Here is a 19,677-nt window from a genome sequence, read left to right on the forward strand (position 1 = left end):
GGGGGGTCATTTCAGATATAATATGTATACCAGAGAGGTCTGTGATTGTTATGGCCAGTGACTACAAACCCATATCGTTGGGCTTTACACAAGTCTGTCTAAAACGTGTTTAAACATTATCCAGATTTACTTTATAAATCCTGCAGATTTGGTCAGTGTGAAACATTTAACATTTTCAGTGTGAAGCATTAAAACTTGGGCATAGCTTGCAACTGTTACATGATGATACGGTCCCTGAAAGTAGGTTACCCCGGTAAAGACTTCAAAATTGTATATTCTTCTTAGGCACCTGGGTGGCGCAGCGGTTTAAGCGCTTGTCACCAACGCGTGAGACACCGGTATCGAATCTGACTGTCAGCGTTGCCTCCGGCTTGGGCCGGCCGTCATACTGACTCAATTGGCAGAGTCAGCGGGAGGGAAGTCGATGGGTGGTAATCTGGTCGTTAAAAACAGCGACTCCTACAGGTCGGTCAGGGCGCCTGCACAGCAAGGACAGGAGATGTCGAGGGTAGTGTGAGCCTTCCACACGTTACACCTCACCAATGAGAGTCCGCGCCGGCAGGTGAAAAGAAGTGGCTGGCTGACTCTGCATGTATCGGAGGGGACATGCGATAGATTCTTCAACCCTCCCTACGACCGACCAGCTTGCACATGCAAGCAACGATCAAGACAGGGGAGGGGCGAATTGGCACGACTAAATTGGGATGGGAGAAAAACAGAAAAAGAAGGAGAAAAAGTGGATCAAAATAAAATTATATTTTTGTGCTCTCTTTCTCTCCCTCTCTCTCTCTCTCTCTCTCTCTCTCTCTCTCTCTGTCTCTCTCTTTCTCTCTCTGTCTTTCTCTCTGTCTCTCTCTCTCTCTCTCTCTCTCTCTCTCTCTCTCTCTCTCTCTCTCTCTCTCTCTCTCTCTCTCTCTCTCTCTGTCTCTCTGCCCACATGTATGTCTTTTGTCAGGACCACCATGACATGCATCTGGAGACCGAGCGGGACTTGGGCCTCACTAACAAGGTGATCCTCATCCAGAAGGCTGTGCGGGGCCTCAAGGAGAGGTAGGGAACCTCCACTTTGTTCTGCGTTGTGTTCTGTGTATGTGACCTATTTCTGTGTCTAGCTAAAGATAGCAGGGGCTAGACAATCAGACCATACTAAATTTATGTATTAGTAAATGTAAATAATATACATACTATACTAAAATAATTAGTAGGATTAGTTAATATACCATTAGGTACAACAACCTCTATGTTCAAAGACACAAAGTTATGTGTCTTCTGTGGATAACGTGTTTGGTTGTTCTCTTCATAAAACTGATGCAAAGATCAGCTGCTCAACGACCGTAGATTGGAGTGCGTGGTGGTTAGTTGAAGGTCTGAATTGTGCCTAAATCAATTCTCTTCCTTCCTCTCTTTCTCTCTGTGTGTGTGTGTGTGTGTGTGTGTGTGTGTGTGTGTGTGTGTGTGTGTGTGTGTGTGTGTGTGTGTGTGTGTGTGTGTGTGCGTGCGTGCGTGTGTGCGTGTGTGTGTGTGTGTGTTTGCGTGTGTGTGTGCGTGCGGTCCAGGACAAACTTCCTTCGAGTGCGGGCAGCAGTGACCCTCATCCAGAAGGTCTGGAGGGGTCATCTCTGCAGGAAGAAGTACCTCATTGTGAGTTCCTCCCCTCCTCATCGTTACAGACAGACCAGTCTCCAGAAGCCTCAGCTATTTATTCTTTCATTTATTTAAATAGAAATGTAGTCAAAAATACATGTATTAATTTATTTTTCACATACCACATACCACATGCTAAATCCTTGGTTTATATTGCAAAATGAGAGTAGCAACCCATTCCTGCCAGTTGAAAACAGGCACAGCAGTTCAGATTCACCCCCTCAGTTCCCATGCGTTTCCACTGGGGGAGTCATTGTGACCAGTGTTACTAACCAATGCATCTGTTATCAAGATGAGAAATGTTTTGAGGAGCTGGAATCAGTCGAGGAAGTCACAGGACTGCATGGGGCTTTAAACCACTTAGCTATGACCTCAGAATGACTTATTATTCCCAGATGAATGTCCTAGAAGACTTTGAAACACTTTCTGAAAATGTATTTCTACTATTTCCTCATGATAGATTAGATTAGATTAATATTTATTGTCATTATACAGCACAAGTATAGTACAAGTTATATGGGTTATATACAGGTGTATAAGTAGGTATATAAAAGGATTACATGCAGGTATATTCAGACATGGATGGACACAACATACAGCATATATACATTTATATATTTACTGTATATATATATGTAACAGATGGTACCACGAGGCGCAGTCACGATGGACTCCAAGTGTTGTGAAGTGACTGTGGCGAGTAGCGCTACTGCGAGTTAAACTCACTCTCCCTTAAAAGACACATAGACATGTTGCCACGAAGTGAGTGGGGGTGGGTAACTGTACATTGGATTATCGACGAAACCTTACTTGGTCCCAAGAAGAGGGTCTTGTGTATTATTGGGTTAGGATATTTTCTGTACATTGGAGGGGGTTGGGTTAGGACATTTACAGGGGCCAGTTTCAAATTGCAGTCTCCCGTAGGTGTTCCTTGAGAGTGTTTTTTTTTATTTTTTTTATCTTTTCCCCCCTCCTTTTTCCTCCGATTTTCTCCCATCCCAATGTTAGTCGTTATGCCAATTCCCAATCCCCTTCCTGATCGCTGCGCACTTATCCCCCACAGTCAGTCTGGGAGAGTGGAGGCTATCACATGCTTCCTCCGACACACGTCTAGCCAATCAACCGCTTCTTTTCACCTGGCAGCGCGGACTCTCACTGAGAGGGTGTAACGTGTGGAAGGATCACACTACCCCCCTTAGATCCTATCCGCGCTGAGCAGGCGCCCCAACCGAACTGTAGGAGTCGCTGTTTACAACGACCCGGACACACCCATTGTATTAGTGTGAACGGCCAGCCAAGCTGGTGACAACGCCGGAGCTGTGAGCTGGATTGGAACAGGCGAATCCAGCGTCTCCGGTGTTGGTAACGAACGCAATCTCCAGTACGCCACCTGACCGCCCTTGAGAGTGGTTTTAAAAGTGGGTAGTGATTCACATTCCTTTACAGCTGTGGGTAGGGCGTTCCACATTGATGTGGCATAATTGCGAAACGTGTTTAGTCCCTTGTTTGAGCCGAATCTGGGTTTAACATGATTTGTGGAGCTCCCTCTGGTGTTGTGGTCGTGGTATTCACTGACCTTTGGGAAGTATTTTGACATGTACATGGGTACCTTAGTCGTGTAGTGTATCTTGTAGACCAGGCCCATTGCAAGTTGCTGTACTTTGTCGTCTACTCTAAGCCATCCTAGGTTGTCAAAGTGGCAGGGGGCCAGGGGTGAGGTGGGTTCTAGGAGTAAGGTCAAGCAGTAGTCTGACCAGTTTGTTTTGTGATGTTTGTAATTTTGTTTTTAGCGCCTTTGAGGTGCTTTGGTACCATGAGGTGCAAGCATATTCATAGTACCCTTGAATGAGTGCTCCTGCCAGAGTCTTCAGGGTATTCTTGTTTACCAGAGAGGAGATCCGGTATAAGAATCTAGTGCGTTGGTTGACTTTTTTTTATTACATTGGATGCCATTTTGTCACAGGAAAGATTTTCCTCTAGGATGGAACCTAGGTATGTAATTTCATCTTTCCTTGTGACAATATTGTCACCCACTGTAACTGAGAAGCCTTGCTGAGTTTGTTATTTGAACCGAAGAGGATGGACTCTGTTTTACCCAGGTGTAATGATAGTTTGTTGTCAGCGAGCCAGGTGCATATTTTGCCTAGTTCCGAGCTGAGGGTTTTTTCAACCTGTAACTTGTTCTTGTCAGAGACCAGCAGGGCTGAGTCGTCCACGAACAGGAACAAGTTGCAGTCACAAGCTGACGACATGTCATTTGCATAAATTAGGAACGGTAGCGGTCCTAGTATGCTTCCTTGTGGAACACCACAGCTCACTCCATCAGAATGGAGTGATTGACAGTGTCCAAGGCCTTTTGTAGGTCCAGCATGACCATGCCGCAGTATTTGCCCACGTCCACCTCTTGTTTGATGTGGTCGTTCAAATAGAGAAGGCATGTGTCAGTGGAGTGGGATGTTCTGAAGCCAGATTGGAATTCGAAGATTAGATTTTTTTCCGCAAGGTACTTTTCGACTTGTTCGTATACAATTTTTTCCATGACTTTCGAGATGGAGGTAAGAATAGAAACAAGGCGGTAGTTGCCTGGGTCTAATTTGCTGCCCTTTTTGTGCAGGGGGGTTACTCTCGCAATTTTGAAGTCTTTGGGTACGTGTCCCTGTTTTATGGAGAGGTTTATTATGTGTGTGATGACTGGGGTGATGGCGGCTGCTGAGTCTCTGAGGAATTTGGAGGGGATATTGTCATGGCCAGTGGCCTTTTTAGGTTGGAGGGCGCTCAGTTTTTTGAGTACCTCAGCTGTTGTTACCATTTCTAGTTTGAAATCGTCTTTGCGGACCCCTAGGTTATTGTAGTAGGCTATGATGTGTTCTACCCCAAAATGCCCTGAGTGGGAGGGTCGTTTATTTACCAGTGTTGTGGCTATGTTTGTGAAGAAAATGTTTAAGTAATTGCCCACATCCAGCTTGTCTGTGATGAGTGTGTTGTCCGTCTTTATGTTTATGTTTGAAATCTGGTTTTAAGTTTTTTACTGCAGCCTAGTTGATTATTGAGTAATTTTCAAAGTTCACAGGGTTTATTTGAGTTTTCCTCGGTTTTGTCATTGATGAAATTCTTTTTTGCAGTTTTGATCATGGAGTTTACTTCATTTCTTAGTCTGTTTCTTTGCAGTTTGAGTTCAGTCACGTGGGCTTGGAGTTCACTGCTCGAGCTTTTGGTAAGCTTTGACTGACTTTTACGGAACTCAGAGCATTTTTTGTCATAGCGGTCAATATTTCTGAGTGCATCCACGGCTCAGCGCGATTTTTTACCCTGTCGTTCAGTACTGTTGAGAATTTGGTTTTGAAACCAAGCCATGTTTCTTCCACTGAGCTCTTCTGACCAGTCCAGGCTCTCCAGTTCTAGGTTAAAGGCCTCGCTAGAGTAGGTTTTGAGGTCTCTAGATGTGACTGTTTTGTGACAGCCAGCCTTTTGTTTTAGCTTTTTGCGGGTACAGAATATCATATAATGATTGCTTAACCCACATGCTATAACCCCTTTACTGGAGATCCTGGACTTGTCAGAGGTCAGAATGAGATCAATGGTAGTCTGTGTTGATTCACATACCCGGGTGGGTTGGGTGATTAGCTGGCTGAAGCCATGCAGATCACAAAACCTACTGAATGACTTGAAGATGGGTGCATCTATTCCTTGCATCCGTGTTCCAGTCTCCAATAAGAATTGTTTCTACATCCTCAACTCCAGCTAAACACCCATCCAGTGTATCATAAAAGCCACTCTGTTCTGGCGGTCTGTAGATTGTGCCGACTAATACTGATTTCGCCCGTTTAAAAAATAATTTCAACCCATACAGTTTCAAGAGTCTCGTGATTCAGGTCAGTACGGATAATGAATTTGGTGTCTTTGTGTATGTACATTAGTGGTCTGCAAGGGCCTTGAAATGAAGCCCGTACCCAGCCCGAGCCCGTGAACTTCAGGCCCTGCCCGAAAATAAGCCAGACTGTAAATAATATTTTAGGCCCTAGCCCGCGTGAAAACCCGATTTTTTTTTTTATTATTTATTATTAATTTTTATTTTTTTTGTATTTGTTTTAAATATTCGAAACACGGTTTTATATGAATTTAATAAATAAACAAAAACGAAAATGTTCAATAGGTCTACCTAAATAACAGATAGTGAAAACGAAAGAAACATTAATATATATATTATAACATATAGCCAAAAATTCTTTTATTTTTTTGTTTTAAATATTCTAAACACTGTTTATATATTAACTTAATAAATAAACAAAAACGAAAATGTCCAATAGGTCTAACTAAATAACACATATGCTGAAAACTAACAACCATTATATAGCCTTTTTTCGCAAATTCTATTTCCCAGCGAGTCAGCCTCGTAAAACTCGTAATTTGAAGGCTATATGGAATCTTCTTTGACACACACACACACACACACGACGCAATAGCCTACTCAGTCACTTACTTACTTACTTACTGTACAAACAAACAGAAAACATAAATCAGATTTCGAGCAGAGCAACATTTATATAATGAAAGCGCAACAGAACAGGGCAGCAGCGACGTCACCCCACACACCAGCAAATAATAATAATCAAACTCACCACTTCGCTGTGTTGATGTCAGCAAGGCGTTGAACAACGTTAACAACGTTAACATCCAAGAACAAATTAAAACATTTGCCAACTGGCTATATTCCAACTTCAACCTATGCCGCTTCGGTCTGGTTAATTTGTTCATCATCCACCTGAGCCGCGCGCTCCCCTCGAGTTATCCCTGCAGGCTGCGGAGGGAGACATCCAAATGTTTCCAAAAATGCAACTTTCCCTTGACTATTTTATCTGTTAACCTATACATCTTGACTCCTCAGACACGAGGCTTTCACGCTCTGATGACAGCACTACGTTACGCGAAAATGAAACAGAAACTTAAGGTTATCCTATAACCCTAGTTATATGAGTATAGCAAAAAAAAAAAAAAAAAAAAAAAAACGCAATAAAAAAAAGATTTTTTAAAGAGGGCACTGCCCGGCCCGGCCGAGCCCGAATTATTTATTTAAAAACAAAGCCCTACCCAGCCCGAACCCGTCGGGTCGGGTAGGGCCCCGTCGGGCTTGGGCAAGGTTGCAGCGCACTAATGTACATGCAGACACCACCTCCATACATGTCCCTGTCATTTCTGACTACTGAGTAGTTTTCAATTTCAATTTCTGGGTCTGTCACAGAATTGTCAAGTTTTGTTTCTGCGAAACATAATATGTTTGCCTTACCGTTAATAAATAATTGTCTGATTTCAGCCAGTTTATGTCTCAGGCTGTTTGTATTTAGGTGAAATATATGTGTGTCACAACCGTTACATATATATGCAGTAAATATATAAATGTATATATTCTGTATATACAACACATCCATCAGGGTTCTTCAAGCTCTGCTCGTGTCTCCTCTTCAGATGAAGGTGGGCTTCCTGCGCCTCCAGGCCCTCTTCAGATCCAGGAAGCCCTACCGGAACTACCGGCTGCTCCGGCTGTGCACAACCCACATCCAGGCGCGCTGTCGCGGCTTCATCGTGCGCCGCACCTTCTGGCGGCGGCTGCGTGCCGTGCTGACCATCCAGGCCTACACCAGGGGCATGATCGCCAGGCGGCACTGCCAGAGGCTGAGGGCCGAGGTAAAGGTTACTCTTACTGTTATTGTGGCTGCTTCCACCGCTATGAAAGGTGACCCACCGATGTTCCAGGGAGGGAGGGGTGTTAAACGCAGGCTAACTGAGCTTTAGAACCAGAGGAAAGGTGCGACCTAGGCTACTGTACGTTCGGACTGCAAGCGAGAGTGGCCCGGACCTGATTTCTTTGCTCATATATGACTCTGATCAGATTTTTTCACAACAGTGTGAACAGCATAAATCACGCGGGTCCATAGCCTGACGTCTTATGTAGTACAGGTCCAAATTTCATAAACATCGGTTCAGAAATGGCTGATTAAGAGTGATTTTGGTCAAATGTGTACAAAAACAGTATTTCATTTCCTCATTGATGGCAATGCATTCTGTGTGTTTTTCACTTCTGGTTTTTTCGCTCGTAAATTTTCACCTAGATCCCTGATTCTCACACCCCCATGTGGGACAGCATTGGAAAGCTACACTCATTGGCTACAACCCTGTGCAATACGTTTCACAATCTGCAACAAATATGGCTTTAATTCTATATATAGTATGTTGTATAAAAACTGCAGACTTGAGCCGCTAGACGCTTGCAAAGTGGCGTGTTCCGCCGGCGGGCAAATCGTCCTACAAAGGGCCCGGGCCCAGGTCGTTGCATGTTAAGAGGCTAGATTGACATTTGTCACAATATTTTACATGTATCTTCTTTATTGTTCATTTGTGCATGCGTGTCAGTTCAGGAGTGTGCTCAGTTGAGAATCATTTGAACGTTGGGCGAACTTGCAGGATTCAAGGCATTGTGTGTGTTGCTCTCAGCCATGCAGCAGGGGGTGGAGCCATGTCCTCCATTGAAAACAATAGTCTTGCTTAGTTTCAAGTTCAAGTTTCAAGTTTCTTTAATAGTTGTCATACAGAAGTACAGAATACTTTTATACAAAATGCTTCTTACTGTTACGCTCCAGAGACTGTGCTAGACAAGATAAGTATGAAATAAAATAGTATAGCATGTAAAATAGAAGTAAAAATAGAGGTCACAGTGTTCAGTATAGACATATGTACAATGTTCGATGCAGAATAGAAGTAACTGAGTTACCATACAATATACAATATACTATGCAATGTACTAATATACAATACTATATAGTGCAAAGCAGAAATGGGATGAGGTACAATTTAGGGTACAATTTACAGTAAGGTGTACGAGTTGTAGTGCAAATCCTTTACCAATAAATATAAAGTGTGTTTAGGTGATCTAAAGTGTGGAGAGTGGGTGCTGCAGTGTGTTGTTTGTTTAAAGTGAGTGTGTGCGTGTGGGTGTGTGTGCTGTGTGCATTTGATGGTTGTTGCATAGTGTTTATTGTTCGTTGAGCAGCCTGATGGCCTGGGGATAGAAGCTTCTTCTGAGTCTTTCTGTGCTCGCCTTAAGACTCCGGTATCGCTTGCCTGACCGCAGCAGTTCAAAGAGGCAGTTGTTCGGGTGGCTGGAGTCCTTGATGATTCTCTTAGCCTTACCCCTGCACCGCTTGTTGTAAATGTTCTGGAGGGTGGGAAGCCCCCCTCCAAATTGTGCGTTCGGCTGAACGTGCTACAGTCTTGTGCAGTGCTATTCCCAAACCAGGAGGTGATGTTGCCAGTCAGGATGCTCTCTATTGTACATGAGTAGAAGTTCTTAAGGATCTTCTGACTGACTTGGAACTTCCTTAGGCGCCTGAGGAAGTAGAGGCATTGTCGTGCCTTCTTCACAACACTGTCAATGTGTGTGGTCCATGTCAAGTCCTCGGATATGTGGGCTCCGAGGTACTTGAAAGGTACCCCCGACCTCCTGAAGTCCAAAATCATCTCTTTTGTTTTGCTGACGTTCAGGGAGAGGCAGTTCTCCTGACACCACTGTGACAGATTCTCTACCTCTTCCAGGTAGGCCCTCTCGTCGTTTTGCAGAGATCAGGCCCACCACTACTGTGTCATCAGCAAATTTGATGATTGTGTTGTTCCGCTGTGCCACGCAGTCATGTGTGTACAGGGAGTAGAGGAGGGGGCTCAGAACACTGCCCTGGGGGGCCCCTATGTTGAGCGTGATGGATGATGAGGTGCAGTTGCCTGCTCTTACCACCTGGGGTCTGCCCGTCAGGAAGTCCAAGACCCACTGGCAGAGGTCATAGTTCAAGCCCAGGTCCCTGAGCACATAATGTCTATCTGGTTTGAATGCCCAGTCAGGTGTTCAAGAAGCACAGATGGTGTTCATTGGAGTAGTGGAGACAACCCACTGTGACATCACTGTGTTGCCAGACTGTGTTTGTTTTTGTACTTCTTCAACTTTAAACCTGCTGTTTATGTTTTTACTTAAACGTGTTATATATGTCCTTAAAAGGGCACTTTATTATTAAAAGGGCACTAGATTACTTTGCACATGATCTCACACACAACAATGGAAATGAGTAAATGACATGGAATCCTTGTGTTGTGTTAATTACAGCTCCATGAAATGATGCATGAAAAATAGAAATACCTTGTCTTATAGGGACTGCTACCTCGTCATTTCATTGAGCTGTTGCCTACCTCTACCGTACTCCTGTCTTATGTACATGACCTACTGTAGCAGCACCCAGACAAATCCATTGTCTCTCCCTCTCTCTCTCTCTCCCTCTCTCTCTCTCTCTCTCTCTCTCTCTCTCTCTCTCTCTCTCTCCATCTCTCTCTCTCTCTCTCCCTCTCTCTCTCTCTCTCTCTCTCTCTCTCTCTCTCCCTCTCTCTCTCTCTCTCTATCTCTCTCTCTCCCTCTCTCTCTCTCTCTCTCTCTCTCTCTCTCTCTCTCTCTCTCTCTCTCTCTCTCTCTCTCTCTATCTCTCTCTCTCTCTCTCTCTCCCTCTCTCTCTCTCCCTCCGCAGCACCAACGGCGCCTGGAGGCCGAGCGCCAGCGGCTGGTGGAGGAGGAGCGGCTGCGTAACCAGATGACGGCGCGGCGGGCGAAGGCGGAGGCGGAGAGGAAGCACCAGGAGCGGCTGGTCCAGCTGGCCCTGCAGAGGGAGGAGCGGGAGAGGGAGGACAGGGAGGAGGGCCGGCGGAAGAAGGAGCTGCTGGAGCAGATGGAGCGGGAGAAGGAGCAGCCCGTGGACCACTCCGACATGGTGGACCGCATGTTCGGCTTCCTGGGCAACAGCGGGGGGCTGCCCTACCAGGAGGGAGAGGCGCCCGCCGGCTTCGAGGTGAGAGGGCTTGCTGGATGGGATTGTAATGGGTTTCCATTGATGACAAGGAACTAGGGATGCTCGATATTGGCTTTTTTACCGATACCGATATACCGATATTGTCCAACTCTTAATTTCCGATACCGATATCAACCTATATCACATTTTAATGCCGATATCGGCCGATAATATCGGTAGGCCAATAATATCGGACACCATTTCTATAGAAATATTAAAAAAAATAAATAAAAATAAAAAAATTTAAAACCGATACCGATATTTTTTGATATCACATTTTAATGCCGATATCGGCTGATAATATCGGTAGGCCGATAATATCGGACATCCCTACAAGGAACCATAATAATCCAAACTGGAATACAAGCTTCTTCAACCTGGGCCCCGTTCCATGTACCGGGATAACCGAGTTAGCCGGATAACTTTAGCTGGATAACTGTGTTAGCCTGACTTTCCGATTTCATGTACGTGGATTTCCCAAATCACCATGACAACATATCCAAAAGTTTGAGCCTGCTCGAAAGCAGAGTTCAAGTTCAAGTTAGCCTGAACTATCGCCACGCCCCCGCAAAGAAGTGACAGCCCGTTTCCTGAAACTATTCCCACAGTCTACGATCTGCATTATACCATTCTGAATTACGTTTTTGTGCTCCATTCTTCCAGAGGGGGCTTTTGAAATGTAAAATAGACCCAAAATGCTGATATTAAATTCACTTTGTCCTAAATAATGCACGTTATATATACCGTGGCGACGGTGGCGCTCGCTCGTGCGATGTACACATGATGTGGTTATTTTAATTGTAACTGGGATTAAGATGTCTGATGAGATGCGCTGTTTGACGGATTTGAGAAATTGAATGAGCCGTTGACGTCACATTAATGAATGAGGATAAAGAGATAAACTTCATTCAAAACAACGGATATTCTAAACACGGGTCTCTCGTTCATTAATGTATAAACAATGAATTTATCCCATCTGGCCCAGTGGCCCAGCGGTAGTGCTCATGCCTGCCAATTCAGCGACCGGGGTTCAAATCCCCGTGTTTCCAATATGATTTTTTTGAATATAATATTAATGATTATACGCCAAAGTAGCCTGGTTTTAAGTTAAAATATTATAAATCTACATGCATTGAGGATGTCATTCTTTATATAGCTCTCAACGTGCACCAAATTGAATTATTCCTATATTGCAAAAAGAAGGAAAAGACTAGGGCCTTGAACCCCGGTCGTCCGTGTGAAAGTCAAAAGAAGAACCTGTTACACCACAGAGAAGATAAGTAAAAGATTGACTATACATCAATCAATGGGTAAGAGAGCCGTATCGTAATTCTGTATAACAGTTAACTAATAATTTTCGCTAGCAAGATCTCATTTGATTATTCAATCCAGCAGGCAAGTTTAAAGAAATATAATCTGATTGATTGAGGTAATGAGGGACTTAGAATTAGCCTATAGATAACGCATTTAACTTGTCGGCGAGGCGATTGAGCCTATTGCAATCTGTCAATAAAGTCTTAAATCAATTAATCAATCAATGCCGTTGAGAATCAGGGTCTCTGCCATCGATACGTGCTGGCTTTCCACCTAAAACGGGAGCGCGCATCTAGCCTGACTTGAGCCTGACTCTCAAGTCTGGCTTGAGTTAACGAGACTGAATCCTCCTTTGTGAAACAGGAAAATCCCGGCTTTGAACATCGGGTTAACTGAAGCTGGATAATGGACATGTTGATCGACTTAGTTGAACCACGTACATGAAACAGGGCCCTGGTATGAAGACGAAGGCCTGGGGTTCTCAGAATAGCTCCAGCTAACATAACCACAATAATAATAATAATAATAATAATAATAATAATAATAATAATAATAATAATAATAATAATAATAATAATAATAATAATTACAATATTTAAAGGAGTTTCAATCCATAACCCTTTGAAAGACATTGAATAACTATATTTGAAGAGTTTTCTGTCAGATATACTTTGCATTTTCAGTTTCAAATTTAAAATTATGAGATTTTTATTCTATGTCACAATATATTTAACTCTACTGAACTAGGGTTGCAAAGGGGCGGAAACCTTCCAGAAATCTTCTATGGTAATTTAAGCTTGGGACGTTTTATATTATTATAAGTTATTTTATTATATTAGTGAACTTGTTTTTTGGGTTGGAAATACACTGTGCATTCAATGTCACATTTACAGGTAATTTACAGCAACGCTTTTAATGGGAATTCAGTAGAATTACAAGCCTCTCCCTGCGCAGATCACTCTTCCATCATCTGTGCACCCTCAGAGTTTATAATAATAATAATAATAATAATAATAATAATAATAATAATAATAATAATAATAATAATAATAATAATAATAATAATAATAATAATAATAATAATAATAATAATAATAATAATAATAATAATAATAATGAATAGTTATTCCCATTAACTCCCATGGAAGGTTTTCAAGTTTGCAACTTTTTCAAGTTTGCAACTTTTTCAAGCTTGCAACTTTTTCAAGTTTGCAACTTTAATTGTAACTGTTCTTTATTTGTTTTGAATGAGCAATAACCTCAGATTAATATGTTTTGTCTAGTAAGTCGGAGTAGTGGGACACTGCTGAATGGAGAAACACTTGAAGTAAAATAATCTCACCTGTTGTGCACTCCTGCATGAGCATGTTTTGTATTATACACACACACTCCAAGAGAGACTAAATCTGTACCAAATCCGGACATCAGCAACCACTCCAGAATAGTTTGAAAGAAAGTGTGGCTATAAAGGGGTCCCCACACGGCGAGCGATTTTAGCCAGGCGACCGATTTTTTTAGAGAGCCGACAGACAGAATTGTATCGCCTTCATTGTTATGAATGAGAGAACACACACGGCAGGAGATTCTGAAGCGACGGTCGCGCAGCTATTTCTGTCGCCTCGCTAAAAATCGCCTCGATCCTATTTTTTGAGGCGACACAGCAGGACAATGAGGAAATAACATGACTTCTACAGTAGTACAGAAGTTCTACTGGTGTATCATTTGTACACCATTAATGTATCATTCAATACATTCATTGATCAATAACCTACGTATTATTACCATGCTACTTATGTTCATTATTATTAACGGGAACAATTTAAATAAATAACGTTAGTTTGAGAAGCTATAGTGGCCGCTTGTCATTAACTAATAAATGAACAATGCGCCATGATGCACCTACTAGTGTTTTTATACTCGGGTAACAAAAGAAGTTGTGGATGTTGACAGAGTTTAATGTCCAGGCTGCAGCTGATGTAGTTTGTAAGGTTTATTGTCCAAAGAAAATGATGGTTGAGAACAAAACAGTTTGCGTCTTCCGTGAAAAAAACATTCTCTCTCAGCAGCTGCATAACAATACTTGTCCAATCGTTGGTAATGAACGTATCGTAGCGATCAGGCATGCAGTAATGTCAGGAAGAATGATGAGAGGTTGTATTCGTATATGGTGGTTTAATTCCAGCTCAATATGGGTTTTACAGGTTTACAGGTCTCTCGTACTGCACAACACACACAGCTACCTGCTAACCCGCTTCACAACAACCGTTACCTAACGTCCGGTCCCGGCGGTCCGCCCTCCTATATCTCCCGGGGGAAACACCCCCAGCTAAACAGAGCGACAGAACGGTCGCCTCTGGTGTGGGGGTCTAAGCGATTGTCATTGAGCGACAGGCGATCACATCGCCAGGCGACGTCTGTCGCCCGCCGTGTGCAGACCACTTAACGTTGAACGTGGTGTCACTAATAACCAAAACCTAATCTTGTCTGAAAATGTACGGGTTATGCAGTGATGTAGTTATCAGAAAGGTACACAGACTATTAGTGCGATGTAACTTTTTTTAAACTCATTTTCAGTTCTTATTTATAAAAGAGACTAAAACATGTTGCGAGCAATAATATAATATAATTTATGAAATATATCAAGGGGATATAACATGAATAAAGGTAGCACCAGTTCTTCACCACTTCCTCTGGGCAGAGATGTTTGACAGTGGAGCGCAAGTGGAACGTTTCTCTGCGTAGGAGAATAGAATGTCTCTATCCGTGTGCATGCGTGCATTCATTCATCATTCATCCCAGCTGGTATCCATCTGCGCAAGGAGATCCCTAGCAGAGTAAAATAACTTACTTACTACTACTACTACTAATGTATCTTAGTAAAACACCACTTTTACTAAAGTGTCTTTTCTGGGTGCACAAGAAAATGGTAATAAACTGACCATCAACTTTTTAAAATGCATGCATATACTGTATGTTTTTTTTTTTTTTTTATCCACTTTTTCTCCCATTTTCTATATTTTCTCCCATCCCAATTTCGTATCATCCAATTCAACCCTCCCCTGTCACGGACGCTGTTTCTTGCCTCCCACAAGCCGGCTGCAATGTGGACTAAGTCATACATAGCACAAGTCCCCTCCGGTACTTGAGGTAACAGCAGTCGCATCTTTTCACCTGCGCAGCTCGATCTCTCAGTGGCGAGGAGTAACGCGTGGGAGGCTCACGCTGCCCCCCGACACTTCCTGATTCTACTGCGCAGGCGCACCAACCGACCTGTAGGAGTCGCTGTCCACAACGCCCGATCCCCACCCATCAGTTTCCCACCCCCTAATACGGCCAATGTGTATTAGTATGAACGACCAGCTAAACTGAAAGCAATGTGGAGCGCTGGGCTCGAACAGGCAAGCCCAGTGTCTCCGTCATTCATGGCGAGCGCCTTGCCCACTACGCCACGTAGCCGCCCTCATATACTGTATGTTTTTAAGTCTATTGTATGGTGTGTGGTGGAGCCAAATGACTTGACTAAATTAAACTAAATGTTCTCAACAAATCAGGACCTGGAGAGTGTTCCTCGGGGCAAGGAGGCGGAGGAGGAGGGGGAGCAGGAGGTGCACGAGGCCCCCCCTTTACCAGAGGAGGAGGAGGAGGATCTGTCAGAATACACCTTCTCCAAGTTCGCTGCCACCTACTTCCAGGGCATCTCCACGCACACCTACATCAGACGGCCTCTCAAACAGCCCCTCCTCTTCCATGAGGATGAGGGAGACCAGCTAGTGAGTATGACCTTTGACCTTTGACCTTTACCCTGAAGCCTCGCCTGACCCCACAGTGTCCTACGCTACTCCTCTGATGTTTTCTTGGATGTTGTTAGAGTGAACAGATCAACTTGCCACGCTTCCGTGCATCATATGATTTGTGACCAATAGGTTGTAAACCAGGCAAGTTATAGAGTTTTGTCAAACTGATTTAAACCTCTCTCCTCCTTTCCTCTCCTTTACCCCCTTCTCCTGCACACCTTTCCCCCCTGTCCTCTCCTCTCCTCTCCTCCTGTCCTCTCCCTGTGTCCTCTCCTCTCCTCCCTTACCTATTATATCCCCTCCTCTCCTTTATCTCCTTCTCCTCCCCACCCCTCCCCCCTCTCTCTTCCTCTCCTCTTCTCCCATAACCTCTCCTCTCCTCTCCCATCCTCCCCCTATGATTTACCCCTTTCTCCTCTTCTCTTCTCTTCTCTTCGCTCCTTTACTCTCCTATTCTCTGCTCTCCTCTCCTCCTTTCCTCTCCTCCTCTTTCCTTACTTCTCCTCGTCTCATCTCTTTTCTCCTCTCCTCTCCTCTTCTCTTGTCTTCTCTTCTCTCCTTTACTCCCTCTCCTCTGCTCTCATCCTTTCCCCTTCTCTCGCATCATCTCCCCTCCCCTCTCCTCCTCCCCCCTATTCTCGTCTCCCCTCTTCCCTCTCCTCCTCCCCTCTCCTCCTCTCATCTCCCCTCTCCCCTCTCCTCCTCTCATCTCCTCCTCCCCCCTTATCTTGTCTCCCCTCTCCTCCTCCTCATCTCTCCCCTCCTCCAGGCTGCCTTAGCTGTGTGGATCACAGTGCTGAGGTTCATGGGGGACCTTCCAGAGCCCAAGTACCAGATAGCCATTTGTGACGGCAGTGAAAAGATCCCAGTGATGACCAAGATCTATGAGACACTGGGCAAGAGGACCTACAAGAGAGAACTGCAGGAGCTGCAGGTGGAGGGAGAGGTGAGAGAGGAGGAGAGGAGAGAGAGAACTACAGGAGGTGGAGGGAGAGGTGAGAGAGGAGGAGAGAGGAGGAGAGGAGAGAGAGAACTACAGGAGGTGGAGGTGGAGGGAGAGGTGAGAGAGGAGGAGAGGAGAGAGAGAACTACAGGAGGTGGAGGGAGAGGGAGAGGTGAGAGAGGAGGAGAGGAGAGAGAGAACTACAGGAGGTGGAGGTGGAGGGAGAGGTGAGAGAGGAGGAGAGAGGAGGAGGAGAGGAGAGAGAGAACTACAGGAGGTGGAGGTGGAGGGAGAGGTGAGAGAGGAGGAGAGAGGAGGAGAGGAGAGAGAGAACTACAGGAGGTGGAGGGAGAGGTGAGAGAGGAGAAGAGGAGAGAGAGAACTACAGGAGGTGGAGGGAGAGGTGAGAGAGGAGGAGAGGAGAGAGAGAACTACAGGAGGTGGAGGGAGAGGTGAGAGAACTACAGGAGCTGCAGGTGGAGGGAGAGGTGAGAGAGGAGGAGAGAGGAGGAGAGGAGAGAGAGAACTACAGGAGCTGTGGGTGGAGGGAGAGGTGAGAGGAGGAGAGGAGAGAGAACTACAGGAACTGTGGGTGGAGGGAGAGGTGAGAGGAGAGAGAACTACGGGAGCTGCAGGTGGAGGGAGAGGTGAGAGGAGAGAGAACTACGGGAGCTGCAGGTGGATGGAGAGGAGGAGAGAGGAGGAGAGAGAGAACTACAGGAGCTGCGGGTGGAGGGAGAGGTGAGAGGAGAGGAGAGAAAGGAGAGGAGAGGAGGGGAGGGGAGGGGTAGGGAGAGAGGAGGGGAGACAGTACGGGCCCCTGTCTTAAACATTCTATGCCATTTAGGGCCTCAACTTCCGGGGTGCATAAGATAAAGTATGTATTCAGGGTACATAAGAGAAAGTATAATCAGCGTACATAAGAGAAAGTATATATTGAGTATAAATAAGAGAAAGTATGTATTGAGAGTTCATAGGAGAAAGTATCCTCTGAATAACTGCATGTAGAGAACATGTAATCACAATGGAGACTCATAAGTAACCCAGTGATGAAGAAAGGAAGCAGCACACAGATGAAAGAGAGGGTGAGAGGATTAAATTACTGTCACTTTGTCAATCACATCCCATGTTCCTGTTTGTCTACAGAACATCTCCATCGACGGCTCAAAGAGGAACAGTGTCAGACACAAACTTGTGTCTCTCACCCTCAAGAGGAAGTCCAAGATCACTGAGGAGGTGAGAGTTATATTTCATTCAGAAGCACGTCAAATCATGGAGGTGAAACACAATCGTAAAAGCCATGTTCTTACGCTGACTTTAAAGGTCCACTCCACTTTCCATTTAGTAAAAACAATGTATTCATTCATCACTTTTTCTTTGAATCAGAATCGCAAACCCTTTATTTGCCAAAATACAATGAATCTACAGGAGGTTGTCTTGGTGACAATGAGGCAAAAGACTTCTGAACAACTTTACAAAGCTCCACATTTCAGAGTGAAACCTATGATCAGAATTGGCATTCTTACACATTTCCTCGTTGGGCTAAACTTCTAGTCAATTAAATAATAGTGAAATTAAACTACTCATTTTGCTGGGGACCCTCTGGAACCCCCCCAAGGTCCCCTGGGGGTCCCTGGGCCCCACGTTGAGGACCACTGCTACGGTACCTCAGTGTTAGCATGGTGGCCTACAGTATGGCTGCAGCCACGGAGTGAAGCTAGTCCCCTATAGTGCATTGATTAGACCAGGGGTTCCCAAACATTTCAGGCCGCGACCCCCAAATAACGGTGTCAGAGAGCCCCCCAAAAATACAAAAAATTCTAATAATTATTATTATTATTTTTTTTATAAATGGAAATGTATGGTTGAAACATGCAAACGTTCAAACGCACACACACTAATAAGCATTGGAGGCTTTTAACCAGGGCCGGACTGGGTAAATCATTCAGGCCAGGAAATATAGTGCGAAATATAGCCCCAGTCAGGCCACTTTTTACGCAGGGGGTCTGGGGGTCCCCCACCAGGATTTTTTTTTGTTACAAAGACTTCATTTCCTGCATTCTGGTGCAGGAATTTTTTTATTTGTACAAATGCCAGTGTTTGTGATGGGATCACAAATTATTGTTAAAAAACAGGCTAGCATAATGATTAGCAACAACACTGATTTGGATGGATTTTCAGTTTTTTTGTAATGTCAGATTGAAAAAAATACAATCTTTTATTCAACTTCAGCCCTGATCATAACACCACATATTCATTTTATAATTCTAACCCTTTAAATGCCAGTGTGTGTGATGGCATATATTTGCAATATATCAAATGCAAAGTAGATTTGTCTGGGGGGGATTATTACAGGCTAGCTTGTGTCAATGATTAGCAACAACAGTTTTTTGTAAGGGTCCCTTTGTGTGTGTGTGAGAGCAAGAGAGAGAGAGAGAGAGAGAGAGAGAGAGAGAGAGAGAGAGAGAGATAGATAGTTCTCCAACTTGTGTGAGTTGCAGTGATCTCCTGGTTGTTCCCCACCTATAGGTTATCTAACTATTGCGCTGCTGCAACTAGAAACACTGGCCTGGCCTGCTTCTAAGTTCAGTGGCCTGACTGCATAAAAAAAATGAAAGAACATTTAAAAAAAAAAATCGAAATCATCTGACGGGCCCCCCCCCGTGGCGGCTCGCGACCCCCACTTTGGGAACCCCTGGATTAGACCATAGTGCCAGGGGGTAGATGTAACGCGACGTTAGTCTGCTGAAGTAAAGTATTGTGTTCGCTCCTCGTCAGGTGACCAGGAGGCTGACTGAGCGGGACTACAGCCTCCAGGGGAACAGCATGCTGGAGGACAGACCCACCTCCAACCTGGAGAAGCTGCACTTCATCATCGGCAACGCCATCCTCAGGCCTGCCCTCAGGTGACCGATACAGGCCTATTGTGGTGCAGTGGGAAGGGCTTCCTGAACCATGTGTACCATAAGTCTCTCACTCACTTACCCATCATGCCGCTTGCTGCAGAGAACACACATGCGCACACATGCACTGTATTGACTTATTTACACCGCCTACTTGCCCATATGCGCATACTTAGTTAATTATATTGTTTACACTGCCTATT

General features: G+C 44.5%; 1 protein-coding gene across 1 annotated transcript in view; it reads left to right on the plus strand.

Moving 5' to 3' along the window:
- The window catches only part of myo7ab (myosin VIIAb), a gene marked incomplete at both ends in the record, with an annotated part of 96,631 nt that overhangs the window by 33,204 nt on the left and 43,750 nt on the right, over positions 1 to 19,677 (plus strand). The window contains 8 exons of the mRNA XM_084320296.1: positions 956 to 1,050; positions 1,557 to 1,641; positions 7,108 to 7,326; positions 10,203 to 10,520; positions 15,386 to 15,604; positions 16,398 to 16,574; positions 17,718 to 17,807; positions 19,350 to 19,477. Of these exons, the coding sequence (XP_084176422.1) occupies positions 956 to 1,050; positions 1,557 to 1,641; positions 7,108 to 7,326; positions 10,203 to 10,520; positions 15,386 to 15,604; positions 16,398 to 16,574; positions 17,718 to 17,807; positions 19,350 to 19,477 (1,331 nt within the window). The remainder of the gene's footprint in view (positions 1 to 955; positions 1,051 to 1,556; positions 1,642 to 7,107; positions 7,327 to 10,202; positions 10,521 to 15,385; positions 15,605 to 16,397; positions 16,575 to 17,717; positions 17,808 to 19,349; positions 19,478 to 19,677) is intronic.

The sequence above is a fragment of the Notolepis coatsorum genome (assembly GCF_963971535.1).
Source record: "Notolepis coatsorum genome assembly, chromosome: 8".
Taxonomy (NCBI): domain Eukaryota; kingdom Metazoa; phylum Chordata; class Actinopteri; order Aulopiformes; family Paralepididae; genus Notolepis; species Notolepis coatsorum.